This window comes from Helianthus annuus, chromosome 3, assembly GCF_002127325.2.
Source record: "Helianthus annuus cultivar XRQ/B chromosome 3, HanXRQr2.0-SUNRISE, whole genome shotgun sequence".
NCBI lineage: Eukaryota > Viridiplantae > Streptophyta > Magnoliopsida > Asterales > Asteraceae > Helianthus > Helianthus annuus.
The window spans coordinates 16,154,994-16,172,661 of record NC_035435.2 but is presented as its reverse complement, the minus strand read 5'-3'; the positions used below and the strand labels follow the sequence as shown (position 1 = coordinate 16,172,661).

Below are 17,668 nucleotides of genomic sequence, written 5' to 3'. Positions count from 1 at the left end.
AAACGCACGCAAAGCCCAAGACTCATTCTGAGGCTCATAGTAAGCCTCCATCTAAAAAGAGTGAGCCAAAGAAAGTTGAGGATGATAATCATTCCTCCAACCACAGCAGCGTCCCAAAGCAGGAGATTGAGCTGAAGCATGACACGTACAGCAGGTCCTGTACGTACAAGTATTTTGTATCCTGCAAGCCCAGAGATTTCACTGGGGAAAAGGGAGCCGTCGATTGTATGACGTGGATTGACGAGATGGATACTGTAGTAGATATTAGCGGGTGTGCTGATAGGGACGTCGTGAAGTACGTGTCCCAGTCATTTAAAGGAGATGCGTTAGCGTGGTGGAAGTCACTTCTACAAGCTACTGGAAAGACCGCTCTCTATAGCATGACTTGGGATCAGTTTGTAGCACTGATCAAAGAGAACTTCTGTCCGCAGCACGAGGTCGAGCGAATTGAATCGGACTTTGTATCCTTAGTCATGAAGAACCTCGATTGTCAAGCGTATCTTACTACGTTCAACACGCTGTCTCGTTTAGTGCCTTACTTGGTGACCCCGGAGCCGCGTAGGATTGCTCGATTCATTGGGGGTCTGGCACCGGAGATTAAAGCCAGCGTCAAAGCTTCAAGACCTACAACATTTAGATCCGTAGCGGATCTATCCCTCTCCCTCACTCAAGACGTGGTTAGATTGAGAGCTATGAAGAGCTCTGAGGAGAACAAACGAAAACGTGAGGATGACACCTCACGAAGATCTGAAAAGCGACATAGAGGGAACAACGACCACAGGAAAGGGTCGGGGTCTAGGAAAAATGATCATCAGTCGGGTGAGAAACCCAGATGCAAGATCTGCAGGAGGCACCACTTTGGGAGGTGTCGGTTGGAAACGAAATCCCAGTCTTTCGAGAAACGTTGTGGAATCTGCAAGTCCACAGACCATAAAGCTGTGGATTGCAAGAAAATGAAGGATGCAACGTGTTTTGGTTGCAACGAGAAAGGGCACATTCGGCCCAACTGCCCAAAGTTTGCAAAGAAGGCCGAGGAAGGAAAGAAGACTAATGCGAGAGTCTTCATGATGGACGCAAAGGAAGCAGTCCTCGATGATAACGTCATTACCGGTACGTTTCTTGTAAACGATATTTTTGCTAGAGTTTTGTTTGATTCGGGGGCTGATAAGTCGTTTGTAGATAATAAGTTTTGTAAACTGTTGAACCTTCCTGTTAAAACCTTAAGTGTGAAATATGAGGTGGAATTAGCCGATGGAACCTTAGAAACCGCCTCGACTGTTCTAGATGGATGTGTTATATCCATTAGGAATCATTCTTTCCCGCTATCCTTGCTTCCCTTTAAGTTAGCTGGATTCGACATAGTAATAGGCATGGATTGGTTGTCGAGTAACCAAGCCCAGATTCTGTGCAATAGAAAGCAAGTAATAGTTAAGACTCCGTCTGGTGAGTCACTTACTATTCAAGGAGATACCCAGCATGGATTGCCCGAGCAAGTGTCCATGCTCAAAGCATCCAGATGCATGCAGAAGGGATGTGCCATTTATATGGCACAAGTTACCATAGATGAGCCGAAGCCGAAGATTGAGGATATCCCTGTTATATCAGAATATCCTGAAGTATTTCCTGAAGAGCTACCCGGGTTGCCACCGGATAGACAAGTAGAGTTTCGGATAGATATCATACCAGGTGCAGCACCTGTAGCAAGAGCACCATACAGATTGGCACCAACGGAGATGAAGGAGTTGAGGACACAGTGGATGAGCTTTTAGCCAAAGGTTTTATTAGACCTAGCTCGTCTCCTTGGGGAGCGCCAATCTTATTCGTTAAGAAGAAGGATGGTTCGATGCGTCTGTGCATCGATTATCGTGAGCTTAACAAGGTCACTATCAAGAATCGGTATCCGTTACCCAGGATCGACGATCTGTTCGATCAGTTGCAAGGAGCAAGTTATTTCTCCAAGATTGACCTGAGGTCGGGTTATCATCAGTTGAAGGTCAAGGAGGAAGACGTACACAAGACCGCGTTTAGGACTCGTTATGGACATTACGAGTTCCTAGTGATGCCGTTTGGGCTCACCAACGCACCAGCCGCATTCATGGATCTCATGAATCGCGTCTGCAAACCTTATTTGGATAAGTTCGTCATCGTCTTCATTGATGACATTCTTATCTACTCGAAGAGCCAAGCTGACCATGAGAAACACCTTCGTTGTATTCTCAAACTTCTGAATCAAGAGAAGCTTTATGCCAAATTCTCGAAGTGTGAATTTTGGCTTCGAGAAGTCCAGTTTCTTGGACATGTTGTAAGCAAGCGCGGTATCCAAGTAGATCCCGCTAAAGTCGAAGCAGTTATGAATTGGCAGGAGCCAAAGACTCCTACCGAGATTCGCAGTTTCCTCGGATTGGCAGGATATTATAGGAGATTCATCGAGAACTTCTCAAGGATTGCTGCGCCCCTAACTTCGTTGACCCGTAAGAAGATTAAGTTTGATTGGGGCCCTAAGCAGCAGGAATCCTTTGACATTCTGAAGCAGAAGCTGAGCAATGCGCCAGTGTTGACATTGCCTGATGGAGTAGATGAATTTGTGGTGTATTGTGATGCATCACATACTGGCATGGGTTGTGTACTCATGCAGAAAGGCAAAGTCATTGCCTACGCTTCTCGCCAGCTAAATGTGCACGAGAAGAACTACACCACCCACGATTTGGAATTGGGTGCGGTTGTATTTGCATTGAAGCTATGGAGACATTACTTGTATGGAACCAAGTGTATCATTTATTCGGATCACAAGAGTCTTCAGCACTTGTTCAATCAGAAGGAATTGAACATGCGTCAAAGGCGATGGATGGAAACTCTAAATGATTATGATTGCGAGATACGATACCATCCAGGCAAGGCAAATGTGGTTGCCGACGCCTTAAGTAGAAAGGAAAGGGTTAAACCGATCAGAATCAATGCCAAGCGCATTGAAATAAGAAATAACTTGAATGAAAGGGTGTTAGCTGCACAGAAGGAAGCTGTGCTGGAAGCTAACTATCCTGCAGAAAAGTTGGGAGTAACTGAGGAGCAGTTATCCCACGACAAGGATGGAATGTTACGACTAAACGGACGAATATGGGTTCCAGTATATGGAGGACTTCGGGATGTTATCCTTCAGGAAGCCCACAGCTCTAAATATTCCGTTCATCCTGGAGCTGATAAGATGTACCAGGATTTGAAATCAAACTACTGGTGGATTGGTTTGAAGAAGTCCGTGGCCGAGTATGTGGCCAAATGTTTGACTTGTGCGCAAGTCAAGGCCGAGCATCAGAAACCGTCAGGTTTGCTTCAGCAACCTGAAATTCCCAAGTGGAAATGGGAAATGGTGACAATGGATTTTATCACCAAATTGCCAAAGACGAAAAAGGGAAATGATACCATATGGGTCATAGTAGACAGACTGACTAAGTTAGCTCATTTTCTACCCATCAAAGAGACGTATAGCTCAGATATGTTAGCTCAATTATACGTCGATAAGATAGTAGCGCTACATGGTATACCTATATCTATTATCTCTGATAGAGATACTAGATATACGTCGCATTTTTGGAAGAGCTTCCAACAATCGTTGGGCACTCGTCTGAATTTTAGTACGGCTTACCATCCTCAGACTGATGGTCAGAGTGAGCGTACTATTCAAACTCTGGAAGACATGCTTCGCGCATGTGCGATCGACTTAGGTGGTAGCTGGGATAAGAACTTACCACTGATTGAATTCTCCTACAACAATAGCTACCATTCCAGCATAAAGGCTGCGCCTTTTGAGGCCCTATACGGTAGAAAGTGTAGATCGCCCATTTGTTGGGCAGAAGTTGGAGATGTCCAGTTGTCTGGACCAGATATCGTCTTTGAGACGACAGACAAGATCGTTCAGATCCGTGATCGTTTGAAAGCTGCCAGGGATAGGCAGAAAAGTTATGCGGATCCTAAGCGCAAAGATTTTCACTTCGATGTAGGTGAAAAAGTGTTGCTTAAGGTATCGCCTTGGAAAGGTGTAATGCGATTTGGAAAGAAAGGCAAGCTAAGCCCGAGATACATAGGACCTTTCGAGATAATCGAACGTGTCGGGGCAGTCGCTTACAAGTTAAACTTGCCTGAAGAGCTTAGTGCCATTCATAATGTGTTCCACATCTGTAATTTGAAGAAGTGTTTCGCTGACGATTCACTGGTTATACCGCATACAGATATACACATAGACGAAAGTCTAAAGTTTGTTGAAAAACCTTTGTCGATTGAGGATCGACAGGTAAAGAAGCTTCGAAGGAAGCAAGTGCCTATTGTTAAGGTCAAATGGGATGCCCGTAGAGGTCCCGAATACACGTGGGAAGTGGAATCCACGATGAAAGAAAAATATCCCCATTTGTTTGAATAAATCTCGGGGTCGAGATTTCTTTTAAGGGGGTGAGGATGTAACACCTCGAAAAATTTCGTCCAATAATGTCTTGACACGTGTCATAAGGTTCCGTTATGTGAAAACATACTTTAGAGGGACTAAAAGTGACAAACAGTGAAAACTATGGAACGTAAGGGTCCAAAGTGTCAACAATGGATAAATAGACTCTATGATAACCCTACATAATGTTTATAACCTTTAACGGATGATTCATGGATCATACGACGCGGAAATTGCACAAAAGTGAAGTATTTCAAACTATAGGGGCCAAAAGTGTCAACATGTTTAATTTATACCTCTGAGTGAACTTTTGGCAGACCCGAAGCTTTGTATAGCTAAAATATACTCACTAGAATATGTGGTAAAAATTTCATGAAGTTTCGTCAACGTATGAGAAAGTTATGGCCAAAACCGTACTTAAGGGACTAAAAGCGTCAACGTCGAATTTCAGGGCTTTTCGGTTGAGCGCAAAGTTATCCGAGGGCATTACCATGTTGGTAAAAGTCCTAAGGTTCTTAGAAACCAAGTTTGGGGGTTTACGGGTCGAGAAAAGTAGCCGAAACATCGCGTACAAGTTCAGGGGTCAAAGCTGTCAAGTTTGAAACTTGTTTTGACTGAACCAGGGTCAGGCGACCCGCCTGGGAAGGCCCAAGCGGGCCGCGTGGGTTGCCCAGCGTGCAGAAATTCGAAAATGGGTTATTTGAGTCCGATTTTGGGTGCCTAACAGCTGGTTTCGCCTCCAAATGCACCAATGACATGTCTTGCATGGCTACTACTACAGTGGCCTCGAAATTTTGGCTTTAAATCAGGTCTTGATCACATTTCTTGATCATTTTTCATTGTAACCAAGTGCTCTCAACATTCAAGAACTTCAAGGCAGATTCCTGGAGACAATCTGAGCAACAAGGCCGACTTCTAGTGTTCATTGAACATCTATAGGACCTTTGTAAGCTTTCAATTCGTTCTTTAATCCGTTCTTGTAGTGATTATTGCTAAAAGTCAAACTGGGTGTTCATAACCTTTGACTTTCTGATTAAACGGATTTCTTTCAGTCATTTCTCGAATTGAAACTTGTTATAGATTGGTATTTATGTGGGAAACAAACCCTCTAAAGGGCACTAACTGATTCCCACTACATGCATGCTAAATGTCGAGTCAAACCTATTTCTAAAAAGTCAACAGAAACGATTTTGGTGAAAAATGACATGATTAATGATATAGATGACATGCAACCTGATTGATCATTAAAAATGACTTGTAATACATATAAGAATGTGTTCTAATCATCATCAACTCGACGATCTATAGTATAGCCACGAATCGGAACCGAAAGTCTTGTAAAACGATTATTTCGTAGACTATCGATTCGGATTCGTACATGCATGTTCGAGATCTGTATTGAAAAGTATTTTTGACTATTTTTATTTTAGTTAAACTTCCTGGAATTTTTCTTTGATTGAGTCTATGCTTAGCCTATTCGAATGCATGTTTCCGGTTTATGCATAAAGTTGACTATTTTGCCCTTTTTGATTTAAAACGGGATTTTTGGAAAAGTAAAAGAGTAGAGATCTTTATTTTGATTATATAAACTTGCACCGAAAATTTCGGATCAGTTGGTGGTCCAGATTGTGAGTTATGGCCATTAGCGTAAAACTATATTATAAATTTACATAAACGGTCCTTTTCGCGTAGAACCCGTTTCTGGCCACGTTTTGATACGAAAATTTTTACCAACAGATGTAATATAATATTCTGGGAATTTTGATGATTTTTAATTAATTTTTGGCTGAACGGATCCTAGATCACCTAGTCATTTCGGCTTATGTCGGTTTTGACCGTTTTAGCCATAAAATGAGTTTTACACATCCTTTTGACCCGAAACCTTTTTCTACTGATTTTATATGATGAATAAATTATTTTAAGTATTCTGGAAATATAAAAATCTCAGATTTATTGTGAAAACCCGAAAACGCCCTTAAATCGTATTTTTAGCGTTTTAACGCATAGTAAAGCGTTATACTTGTTTTAAACATATAAGACCTATACCTACTGATGTGTTTAGCATATTTTCATATAAAAACAGTAAGTATAAGTATATGAACTCAGACTTCCAGTTTTGGCATTTTTAGCCCTTGTGAAATTACTAAAATACCCCTACGGTGCATAGTTTGGTGTTAAATGATAAATTTGGTATATGGGTCATACCCTACTGATATAATATGTTATATTAAGTATATTTACTGTATGAACCAGACCCGAAACTCAGATTTCTAATTTTACCCTTTTATTTTCTTTTAAATGACCAAAATGCCCTTCTAAGGCATAAATTGGGTCTAAAATTATTCCGGGCAATATAGAACATAACTTACTGATATAATATCATATCTTAAGCATATTATCTCAGGGAACTTGCATTTGAATCTTTTGGCTACCCGTATCGCCCTTATCGCGTTCGGTTCGGTTTACGTAACTAGTTTGCGTAAATTGACCGAGACGGGTCAAACATTATCATTTTTATTTCAAAATCCAGAATGTATTTAGTATACCCATATTATACAAGTATTCAAACTTGTCGGGTCTAAAGCACATTCTATCCGGTCTTTCGCTTAATCGTGCGTAAACCGTATCATTCCTAAAAACTAACCGGTCAAAGCTTAGGCTTAAATAAAAGACCCGTTAGGAATCTAATAGGTTAATTATAAACCTTTGTTCCAGATTAGGAGGCCCGGTAAAAGCTACCACCACTTATCATTTGTGACTTATACTTGCTCAGGTAAATACATTTTGACTTATTTTCCCTATACGGGCTTGGGGTACGGTATTTAAAATACCGCTTGATCGGGCGCACAAGTCCTGCGCCCTATGGGTGTACAGTCTTGAATAGCTTGTGTGATTTCGTTTAAACAGTTTTGTCTTACTTAAAGGCTTTGGGGGGTTATTGACCATGTCCCGGATATCCTTGGCATTATCTTACGAGATGGCCACGACCAGAGCACGGGGTGTAGGCGTACACTCGTCGTGTATAACTCTTTAATGTGGTGTGTCAATTAAATCTCTAGCCCGGACAGTAGATCCCGGGCCACCAGAGATATAAGTGCATGTAATTCGTTCACAAGTTCATATTATATGATTATCCCAAGTTAATAAAAATATTTATGCCTTGTGCATTTAAATAAATTTTTAATCATTTTCAAAATGAGTCAGTCGATTTGTATTTACCAGTGTAAACTGACGTATTTTTCCCAAAAGATTAAGTGCAGGTACTATACGGAAATAGGCTGGCTGTTTCCTAAGAGCGTCCACTATAGTCTCGCAAGCTCGGACGACAATTATCTGTTGAACTATTTATTTCCATTTTTATTTGATCCGCCTGTGGATCCATTTCAACGACTGTGATATTTATTATTGCACTTTAATTAAAGTTGAAATGTTTCTATTCTGCTTCCGCTGTGCATTATTATATTGTGTTGATTGTCTATGACGATGCCAACTACGTCACTGTACCCCACACCGGGCCCACCGGTGACACGTGGAATTCGGGGTGTGACAAAGAGTTTGGATCCCCGCCATCCAATACCTATGGGCATTGAAGGAGATCCTACTAAATTTGACCCAGGTCCCTTGTAGGACCTCTAAACGCTGAACAAGGGCATGACCCTTACCAAACCGTTCCCTTAACCCCCGACCAGGTAGCCAACATACCTCCATATAGACCGTGGAGATATGAATGGTGAAAATCTTTTATTTTATATAGACAGTAAAATAATGCCAAGACACCAAGGACAAACGATAAGGAAAGATCACCTTCAACATAAGTAACTAGTTATTAAAGTCATTAATACAAAACCAAATAAAAAGTGCAAAAGATTAAAAATAAAAAGTATTATACTAAACACTTGTCTTCACCAAGTGATGTAAGAGACTTAGGCAAACTTGGCCTTGATTGTCAAGAACTCTTACGATCAATCTTGGATCCCGAGATGACTCACACACTCTACGATGGACAATGGATGATGGTGGTGGATGATGGTGTTATGGTGGTGGTGGGTGGTGGATGAAGTGTGAGAGAGGTGGTGTGCCAAGGGATGAGTTGAAATGAAACCAAGCACTCCTATTTATAGGCTGAACAGAAGGCTGGGCACGGCCCCGTGTCCGCTGGACACGCCCCCGTGCCCGTCTGACACTCTCTCTCTTCATTAATTGTAATTCGCAATTACAATTAATGCACCTGCTGTACTTTCGCCACGCCCCCGTGCTCACTGGACACGGCCCCGTGGTGGGCAATAGAAGCTTCTATAGGTTTGTCTTTTCTACTGCTTCTTGGGCACGGCCCCGTGCTGGCTGAGCACGGGGCGTGTTCAGTCTTCTGTTTTCCCCTTCTTTGCTTGGGAGGATGCCGTTGAGGGTTCGGGCAATCCACTTTTGTTCCTTTTCTTGTATTTATGTTAGAATTAGCTGTCTTTTTGCTTCTTTTGTGAATTTGAGCTCATTTCATCCTAAAAATACAAAAGGAAGACAAAAACACTCTTTTCCCAACATTAGTACTTAAAAAGGGTTAGTTTTATGCCTTATTTGATGTAATTTATATGTTGCATTTTACACACATCACAAACTCACCAAGGATCCCTTCACCCATGTTGGTGAACGAGCTAGTGATCTACTAGGACTCATACACTCAGATGTATGTGGTCCATTTAGAACTATGACTAGGAATCACGAGAGATACTTCATTACATTCATCGATGACTATAGTCGATATGCTTATGTCTATCTCATGACGCATAAGCATGAAACTTTTGAAAGGTTTAAAGAGTTTCAAAACGAAGTTGAAAACCAACTTAATAGAAAGATTAAAAAGCTTTGCTCAGATCGAGTTGGTGAATACCTCATCTTAGAATTTCTCGATCATCTAAAGGAACGTGGAATAGTTTCACAACCCACTCCACCAGGCACACCCCAACTTAATGGTATGTGTGAAAGGAGAAATCGAACCCTACTAAATATGATTCGATCGATAATGTGTAGAACAAAATTGCCTCACTCCTTTTGGGGCTTTGCTCTTATGACTGCTGCTCGAACTCGTAAACAAGACTCCCTATGAGACATGGCATGGAGATAAGCCAAATTTGAGTTACCTAAGAGTATGGGGGTGTGATGCTTACATCACAAGTGATTATGATGACAAGCTCGACCCTCGAGGCGAAAAGGTGTTTTCGTTGGATACTATAACCAAAGCGGTTATTACTTCTACCATCCTGATGCAAATACGATTTCCATCAAAAGAAAGGCAAAAAGATTCCTTGAAGATGAACTTCTTATTCGAGGAACTAGAAGTAACTTAGTGGATCTTGAAGAAGTTCAAGGACCACAAACAACTGTTGAAGAGGTCGGAACGTCTAAACCACAACAAATTGTTGATGCTAAATCAGACTTGAACACAAGCGTTCACATGAGCATCAAGACTCGTAGAGAACCCGATAGATACCTTCAGAATGTTGAGGGTTCTGAAGTCCTGACAGTAGCCGAGTCTGATGACGAGCCAACTAGTTACTAATCTGCTATTTCTAATCCAGATTCTACGAAATAGCTAGAGGCCATGGAAGCCGAGATGCAATCCATGTGTGACAATCAAGTCTGGGACTTGGTTGAGCTACCCTCGAATCTCGGGCAGTAGGGAGCAAATGGGCTTTTAAGAGAAAAACCGGCATGCATGGAAATATACAAACCTATAAAGCACGTCTAGTAGCGAAAGGTTTCACTCAAACTCAAGGTGTTGACTATGATGAAACCTTCTCGCTCGTTGCTATGATCAAATCGATCAGGATATTGCTTGCCATAGCTGCGTACTATGATTACGAAATTTGGCAAATGGAAGTTAAACCCACCTTTCTTAATGGACATCTTTCCGAAGATGTTTATATGGTTCAACCTGACAATTTTATCAGTGCAAAATATCCTAATAGGGTATGTAAGCTAAACAAGCCCATTTATAGACTCAAGCAAGTGTGTCAGAGCTGGAATCTTCGTTTTGACCAGAAAGTCAAAGAGTTTGGTTTAGTCAAAAACGAAGATGAACCTTGTGTTTACAGAAAGGTTAGTGGGAGTGCTATATCATTTCTGATCTTGTATGTAGATGATATATTGATCATTGGAAACAACATCTCCATGCTGAAGGAAGTTAAACATTGGTTGGGATCTTGTTTTGCAATGAAGGATCTTGGAGAAGCCGCTTACATTCTTGGAATCAAGATCTATAGGAATAGATCTAAGTGACTTCTTGGGCTAACTCAGAGCACATACATAGATCAAGTAATAAGACGCTTCAAGATGGAAAACTCCAAGAAAGGAGGTGTTCCAATGACTAAAGGAACCGTCTTGGACAAATCACAAGCTCCCTCTAAGGACCGTGAGATAAAGCAAATGGAAGCGGTTCCATATGCTTCCGTGATTGGTTCTATCATGTATGCTATGGTATGTACTCGACCAGACGTCTCGTATGCTTTGAGCATGACTAGCCGTTACCAGCAGAGCCCTGGGATTGCCCACTAGACTGTAGTTAAGAACATCCTTAGGTACTTGAGAAGGACAAAAGATATGTTCTTAATATTTGGAGGAGTCAATGAGGAGCTCACTGTAAAATGTTACACTGATGCTAGTTTTCAAACTGATCAAGATACCTCTCGCTCATAAACGGGTTTCGTGTCCACTCTCAATGGAGGAGCTGTCTCATGGAAAAGCTCCAAGCAGAGTGTTGTGGCTGATTCCACCATGGAATCTGAGTACATTACCGCATCGGATGCCGTAAAGGAAGCTGCTTGGATGAAGAAGTTCATAACCGATCTCGATGTGGTTCCAAGTATCATGAAACCTATCCAGATATTTTGTGATAACACATGTGCTATTGCTCAGGCTAAGGAGTCTAAATCACATCACAAAGCCAAGCACATTTCGAGAAAGTTCCAATACATACGTGAGATTGTGGAATGTGGATACATCGTTATAAGCAAAATAAACACAGATCAAAACCTAGCTGACCGTTTTACTAAGCCAATGACTCAAGAAAGACATGACCGTCACATGGACGCTATTAGGCTTAGATTAGCTAGTGATATGTTTTGATTTAGTATTTGGATGTACGAACGTCAAGCAGTTGTACTCTTGCATTCATTTTGATTTATAGTTAAATAAAATTCTTGAATCCTACAATTGTGTTCGAATTTGTTACGTTTAATCCATGAATCTTGTATTCTAAATTATCCGTAGTCGGTCAGACTCGTGGGAACGACTCTGAATTAAGACTATTCCGATTTTGGACTCAAGGAGTTGACTTCCAAATTCATAGGCCTCATTGTGAAATGAAGCTGGATGTGACTCGCATCAAATCATCTTCATGGATCTTACTCATAAGATGTTTTTGATTTAGGCATACTCATTTAGTATCCTCTGACCTGAGATACATACTAGAACTTTCGTTTACTAAAGACCATTCTTTGATCAGTGTCAACTGTTGTCGCGTAACTGCCAGTCATAAAGGCATTGATTGGAAGTAGCTCTGAAGTTCAGTGGGAGTTGTATGTAGTCTAGATGGGATTCTGTACTCTTACATTATATGTAACAGCTAGACATCGGGGAGCCCTTGTTGATTCAAGCTGGTGAAGTGTAAGGCCTTACCCAAACTTACTATGTGTTTGATTGGACCGCTTTGATTCTTGAATGAGAACAATAATGATTGAAAGCCATATGAGATTGAATTTGATCTATGTCTCATTGTTCAATTGATGTCTTTTACAAAAAGGATAGATGACTACGATTGCCATAAGTCTACTGTCTTTAAGTAGCAAGTAGTTGCTGAGGGGAAGATACCTTGGTTAGTGACTTTAAAGTGCCATGACCTGTTGGGGGCAGCAATGTGCAGCTAGAGCACCGCTGGCTGTCTGGGTGGAGATCTTATCAGAGACCGTCCAAGTGGGAGTTTTTGGATATTTATGTCCAGTTCGATAAGTCAACACTACCGACCGGGTCTTGACCCGTAAGAGTTACACCGTGGGCAGCAAACTAAAATCCACTAAACTAGTTTAACTAGTAATTACGAACTTATTTTGGGTATTAACTGAGAGACGGGTACATGGACCGGGTGAGACAAGAACACTCCTCTCACCACATGTCATGCATGCATCCATGTTGCGCCACTTGTCGCACATGCAAAGAAGGCTGGCCACTTGTCGCGCATGCAAAGAAGCCTGGGCACTTGTCGCACATGCATTATGCATGTCCGCCACTTGGCAAACATGCATAGACCTCCATCCACTATTTAAATGGGTTCTTGGGTCTTGCATAAGGTTGTTGTTGCAAGAACTAAAAACCACTCTCAAAAGAAAACCCATAACCGACCGCCAACCACCGCCACGCTGCCGCTCGCCGCCGGCCACCACCACTGGTCCCCCGCTCGCCGCCTGTCACCGCCGCCGCTATACGGGTTCGCACTCGCATCTCGTTGGTTCGTATCACTAGCACTTGTTCATTGAACCTCAGTGTCTCAACCGGTTATTTACTAACCGAAGGTGTATCTAACCCACTTATGGTTGGTGTTTTATTTCGTGTTTGCATGTCGGTGATCTTGTCCCATTGCGGATACTCTTGGTATAAAAAGTGTTCATACTATATATATATATATTGTGTTACCTATGCTTCCGTTGCCTTAAAATGTGTATATATATATATATATAGGGATAGGATCATGAGAAAACTAAATATAAATGAGAAACTAGAAAACTAATTAAAATCCACTAAAAAGGAGGGGGAGGGAGACTTTTAATGAAGAAGGGGGACTTTTAATGAAAGAGGGGTAAAATTGGAAAAAAAATATATATATATAACTTTTCAAACATTTCCTATTTCTCCAGACGTTATCATTTTAAAACAAAAATGGCACCATAAGATCACAAATTTTCTTATCTTTCATTCAAGTATATTCGAGCATATTTTTTATGACATAAAAAAAGATTTATGGTGTCGTCTTGTTTTCAACACTATTATTATAGTAGTGCACATGTGCAATATAACATGTACTACAATTGCATTACATGCTTAAAATTAGCTTTTTGAGTCTAGTTTAGCTTTTAGGGTTAGTGTTTTTTGGAGGTTTAGGATTAGGATTAGGTTTTTGGGTGTGGGGGGAGGGGGGTTTAGGTTTTTTTTTTTGGGAGGGGGGGTGGGTGGGGGTTTAGGTTTTTTTCGGGTTTATGTTTAGGGTTTACTTTTAGGTTTTGGGGGTGGGGGTTTAGGTTTTTGGGGGGTGGGGGGAGGGGGGTTTAGGTTTTGGGGCGGGGGGGGGGGGTTAGGTTTTTTTCGGGTTTATGTTTAGGGTTTAGTTTTAGGTTTTTGGGGGGTGGGGGGGTTTAGGTTTTTGGGGGTGGGGGGGTTAGGCTTTTGGTGGGAGGGTGAATTTAGGTTTTTGGGGGTGGGGGTGGGGGGGTTTAGGTTTTTTTTTTTTTTTTTGGGGGGGGGGGTGGGTTAAGTGGTTTTCATAAAATGTCGAATACAAATCAGTCTTAAATTCAACAAAACCAAATCCCAAAACAAACATACGATAAAAAAATAAAACTGAAAAACGGATAGTTCAGCAAAATACTAAAAATATTGATAAAAAAAGATCCTACTATGCCATCTCCTCATCGTCCATATCTGCATCGTTTCCAGATGTGTAAAACACATCATCATCATCGTTCAATCCAGTACCATCACCTTGAACAACCATAGCTGCATCTCCTTCAGGAATTGTGTCTTCATTACCTCCAGCATTCCGCGAAGAACCTGCCTCAGCCCCAGCCACGGTGTATTTCCAGCACGTTACTCTGTTATGACCGTATTTTTTACATAATGAACATTGACGACGTTTACTTCCAGACTGACTTATGGCTCGCTCCTTTTGAGATTTAAGGCGTTTATGAGAACCACAGCCCTTGAACCTGGTACCAACTGGAACACGGATAGTGGCCGTGCTCTCTGGAGCAACTCCTAGCAGTTCAGCAAATCGATTACGTCGTGTCTTGGGAGGTGCATTTATTTGAGCTTCATCCGCGACTGACATAAACTGCTTGATATGGTCTCGAAAATCAGACAACTTATCAAATTTTGAAATCAACTTGTTCACGACATACTCCGTTGCGTGACAAATCTCCCGAACACACCGGTTAACCTCGTCACTACGATCTGGATCTCCACCATCCGTAAGAATGGACCCGGGGGAACTATTTGGAACAGCTTCACGCGTCCAACGCCTCAATATATATTGTTTAGGAAACTCCCTTATATCAAGAATCCGTAACACGCAAAAAATGTGACTACACAACAGCCCAAACTGCTCAAACCTGTTGCATATACACTTAACAGTAACATCCTCCTCGCGTATCATAACCTGTAACATTTAATATCAATAAAACACAGTTCATAAACAAATAAATAATAAACAAAAAAAAAGAACACATAAAGAAAAATAAACAATCACCTCGAAGAACGAAGAACATGGCTGATCGAGATCCTTTATAAAAAACTTAATGAAATCACCGACGTGATCTAATCTGACACTCGTACAACGATGAATAGCATGTTGAATCTCGAGTTGAACATCCAAAAATAAAGTTCTAGTATATATTTGAGCTGCTTGCTTCTCGAGAACAAAATCACTCCACTCTCCAGGGTTGGTGTATCGAGTGTCATGATCGTTTTTTCGGTGCTCATGCCTTTGCGCTTCAATAGCCGTATCAAAGTGGCTAAGAAATTCAACTAACGTGCACTTTGGATTGCTAATTTTTCCAAAAAAGTGATTCTCGCTTTCGGACCTAGATGATGTCCGCATAAGACCAGACATTTCTTCTTCACGATAGTAAGCTGGAATCCATGATTCACGTAGCCCATATATATACGTCAGCCATTCATGGTCGGTTAAACCGAAATCATGAATAATAGCGGCCCATTCAGCCTCAAAAGCTTCGGGCAATAGAGAATCAGTCCAAACAACTGCAGACAATCTTTTCCTGAAATCTGTATTTGAACATAGGGCAGCCCCGACCTAAAATGGCACATTGTATCGTGAATGACAAAAAAAAAGAAAATTTTTTAAAACACAGAACAAATCACACAAAAATAAAAAAAATAAAACCTTGCCATATAAAACCCAGACCTTTGTAGTGAGTTTATCCATGATATGCCACATACATAACCGATGCCTCGACTCAGGCCAAACATCAGCTATAGCCCTTTTCATCGCAGGGTCTTGGTCAGTAACGATTACAGGAGGCGCGTACCCGTATGCGTTCTTGATCGCCCTAAGTAACCAGTTATACGTCTCTGCCGTTTCCGAACCGAGAATTGCAGCACCAAGTGTCACGTTCCTATTATGATTATCAATCCCAGTGAAAGGGACAAACATCATGTTATACCTTTAAAAAAACACACAATCAGCGATGAAAAAAAATCATGATGTATTTATAACACAGTAAGATTTAAAACACAATGAATATGTAAAAAAATAAACTCATCATTACTTGTTACGCTTGTATGTAGCATCAAATGATATAACGTCCCCAAACATATAATAATTTCTCTTCATATCCTCGTCGGCCCAAAAAATGCACTTCAACACACCTTCGTCTGTGGTTTCATATTCACAAGAGAAGTTCGGTAAAAACTCCTTTTTCCTCATCAGACGCTTGACAAACATTTCCGCATCAAACTCTCCGATAAAAAGATTTAACTCTTTCTTGAAATTTTTAAAATCGACTTTGGTAGCACCGACTTTGTCGAACCCACCATACACTTCCTTCATAATGTTAAATGCACGAACAGGCCCGATGTTGAGATGTGACATCTTGTTTATCATCTCTTCGTGTGCACGATTAATACCCCTGTTTTCCTTGAGAAGATGTAAATCTTCTTCATGCACAAAATCGTGGTTGTGCGCCTCTATAAAATGATAAAGCAAATACTTCTTAGCATCGGTAAGTTTTATTCTGATCGCAGCCTGGCATCCGGTCCTTTTGGATGGTACCCTACGTACCCACCTATCGGACGGCTGTTCAACTAAAGTATCAACTGGTCGAAAGTCTTTTTGACCCTCCTTTGAACAGAAAAAGTACTTGTTTATAACAATACCACGGTTCTCGTGCTGTGTGCCCTTCCTTACAGTCCAACCTCCCGCTTCTGCGTAAGTTTTATAAAAGTTATATGCGTCATCAACTGTGTCGAATAACATTCCCTCTGCTGGCGTCAACGAAGAGGGTGAATCCGGAATATATCTCTTCGTTCCAGTGTTTGGAGAAACTTGTTCAACACCACGTAATTGGTAATTAGGTGCATCTACAACACATGACAAAAAAAGGGTATAAAACACATTACTAACCAAACATAATGCAATTAAAAAAACAGTGAATCAATGATAAAAGGTGAACCTATAAAAAAACATTCACATCAAACTCAACAACTGTTGAAAACACATCACATATAACAAACTGATGTTTACACATAAAGAGTTTAAATAAACATGAACAAAAAACTGCAACTATGTAATTTAGAACACACCATTCAACTATGAAAAAAAGGGGTGACCTTCGGACTACAAACCATCATCCAACTCATTTGAAACAATGAACAAAAACACCCTGAACATCTATGACTGTTAAAACACAACACCAATAACATGATGATGGTTTGCCACAACCTCAGCAACTGTTGAAACACCAAATTGGTAAAACACATTACAGTTAAAAAACATCGTTTAATAAGAAACTACAAAAAAGAACTCATAACTAGTAAAACACATTACTTTTAAAACACAACATCCAATAACAACACGTAACTAGTAGAACACAGTACATTTAGAACACATCATTCAATAAGAAACTACATTAGAACACATAACTAGTAAAACACAGTACATTTAGAACACATTCATTCAATGAGAAACTAAATTAGCACACATAACTAGTAAAACACATTACTTTAAAAAACACAACATCCAATTTGTAACATTAAAAAAAATTGTCTTCAGACTCAATAACTGTTAAAACACAACACTATTTAAAAGACAACATTCAGATGATTTACAACAGGAAACTTGTTAAACACAATACGGTTAAAACACATGCAATAAGAATCTGTATGACTGTTAAAACACATCACCAATAACAAAGCTTGATGGTTTTGCTCGTAAAAAACAACTGTGGATTTTAACAAGGT

General features: G+C 40.7%; 1 protein-coding gene across 1 annotated transcript; it reads right to left on the bottom strand.

The window, feature by feature from the left end:
- Positions 1-14,090: 14,090 nt before the first annotated feature.
- Positions 14,091-16,968, bottom strand: LOC110875217 (protein FAR1-RELATED SEQUENCE 5-like). Its single transcript, XM_022123414.1, has 5 exons — positions 16,882-16,968; positions 15,979-16,789; positions 15,615-15,873; positions 14,940-15,503; positions 14,091-14,849 (listed from the first exon to the last, which is right to left on the bottom strand). Exons 2-5 carry the CDS (start codon positions 16,683-16,685, stop codon positions 14,091-14,093), a joined length of 2,289 nt encoding a protein of 762 aa, XP_021979106.1. The 5' UTR covers positions 16,686-16,789; positions 16,882-16,968.
- Positions 16,969-17,668: the final 700 nt, after the last annotated feature.

Bases quoted from the DNA above. Each gene is read 5' to 3' on its own strand.
- LOC110875217 (XM_022123414.1), bottom strand. From the start codon at position 16,685: ATGTTATTCGACACAGTTGATGACGCATATAACTTTTATAAAACTTAC. The intron at 15,504-15,614 runs GTCTGGGTTTTA...GTGCCATTTTAG, and splicing joins TGGATAAACTCACTACAAAG to GTCGGGGCTGCCCTATGTTC. The intron at 14,850-14,939 runs GTGATTGTTTAT...TAAATGTTACAG, and splicing joins CATGTTCTTCGTTCTTCGAG to GTTATGATACGCGAGGAGGA.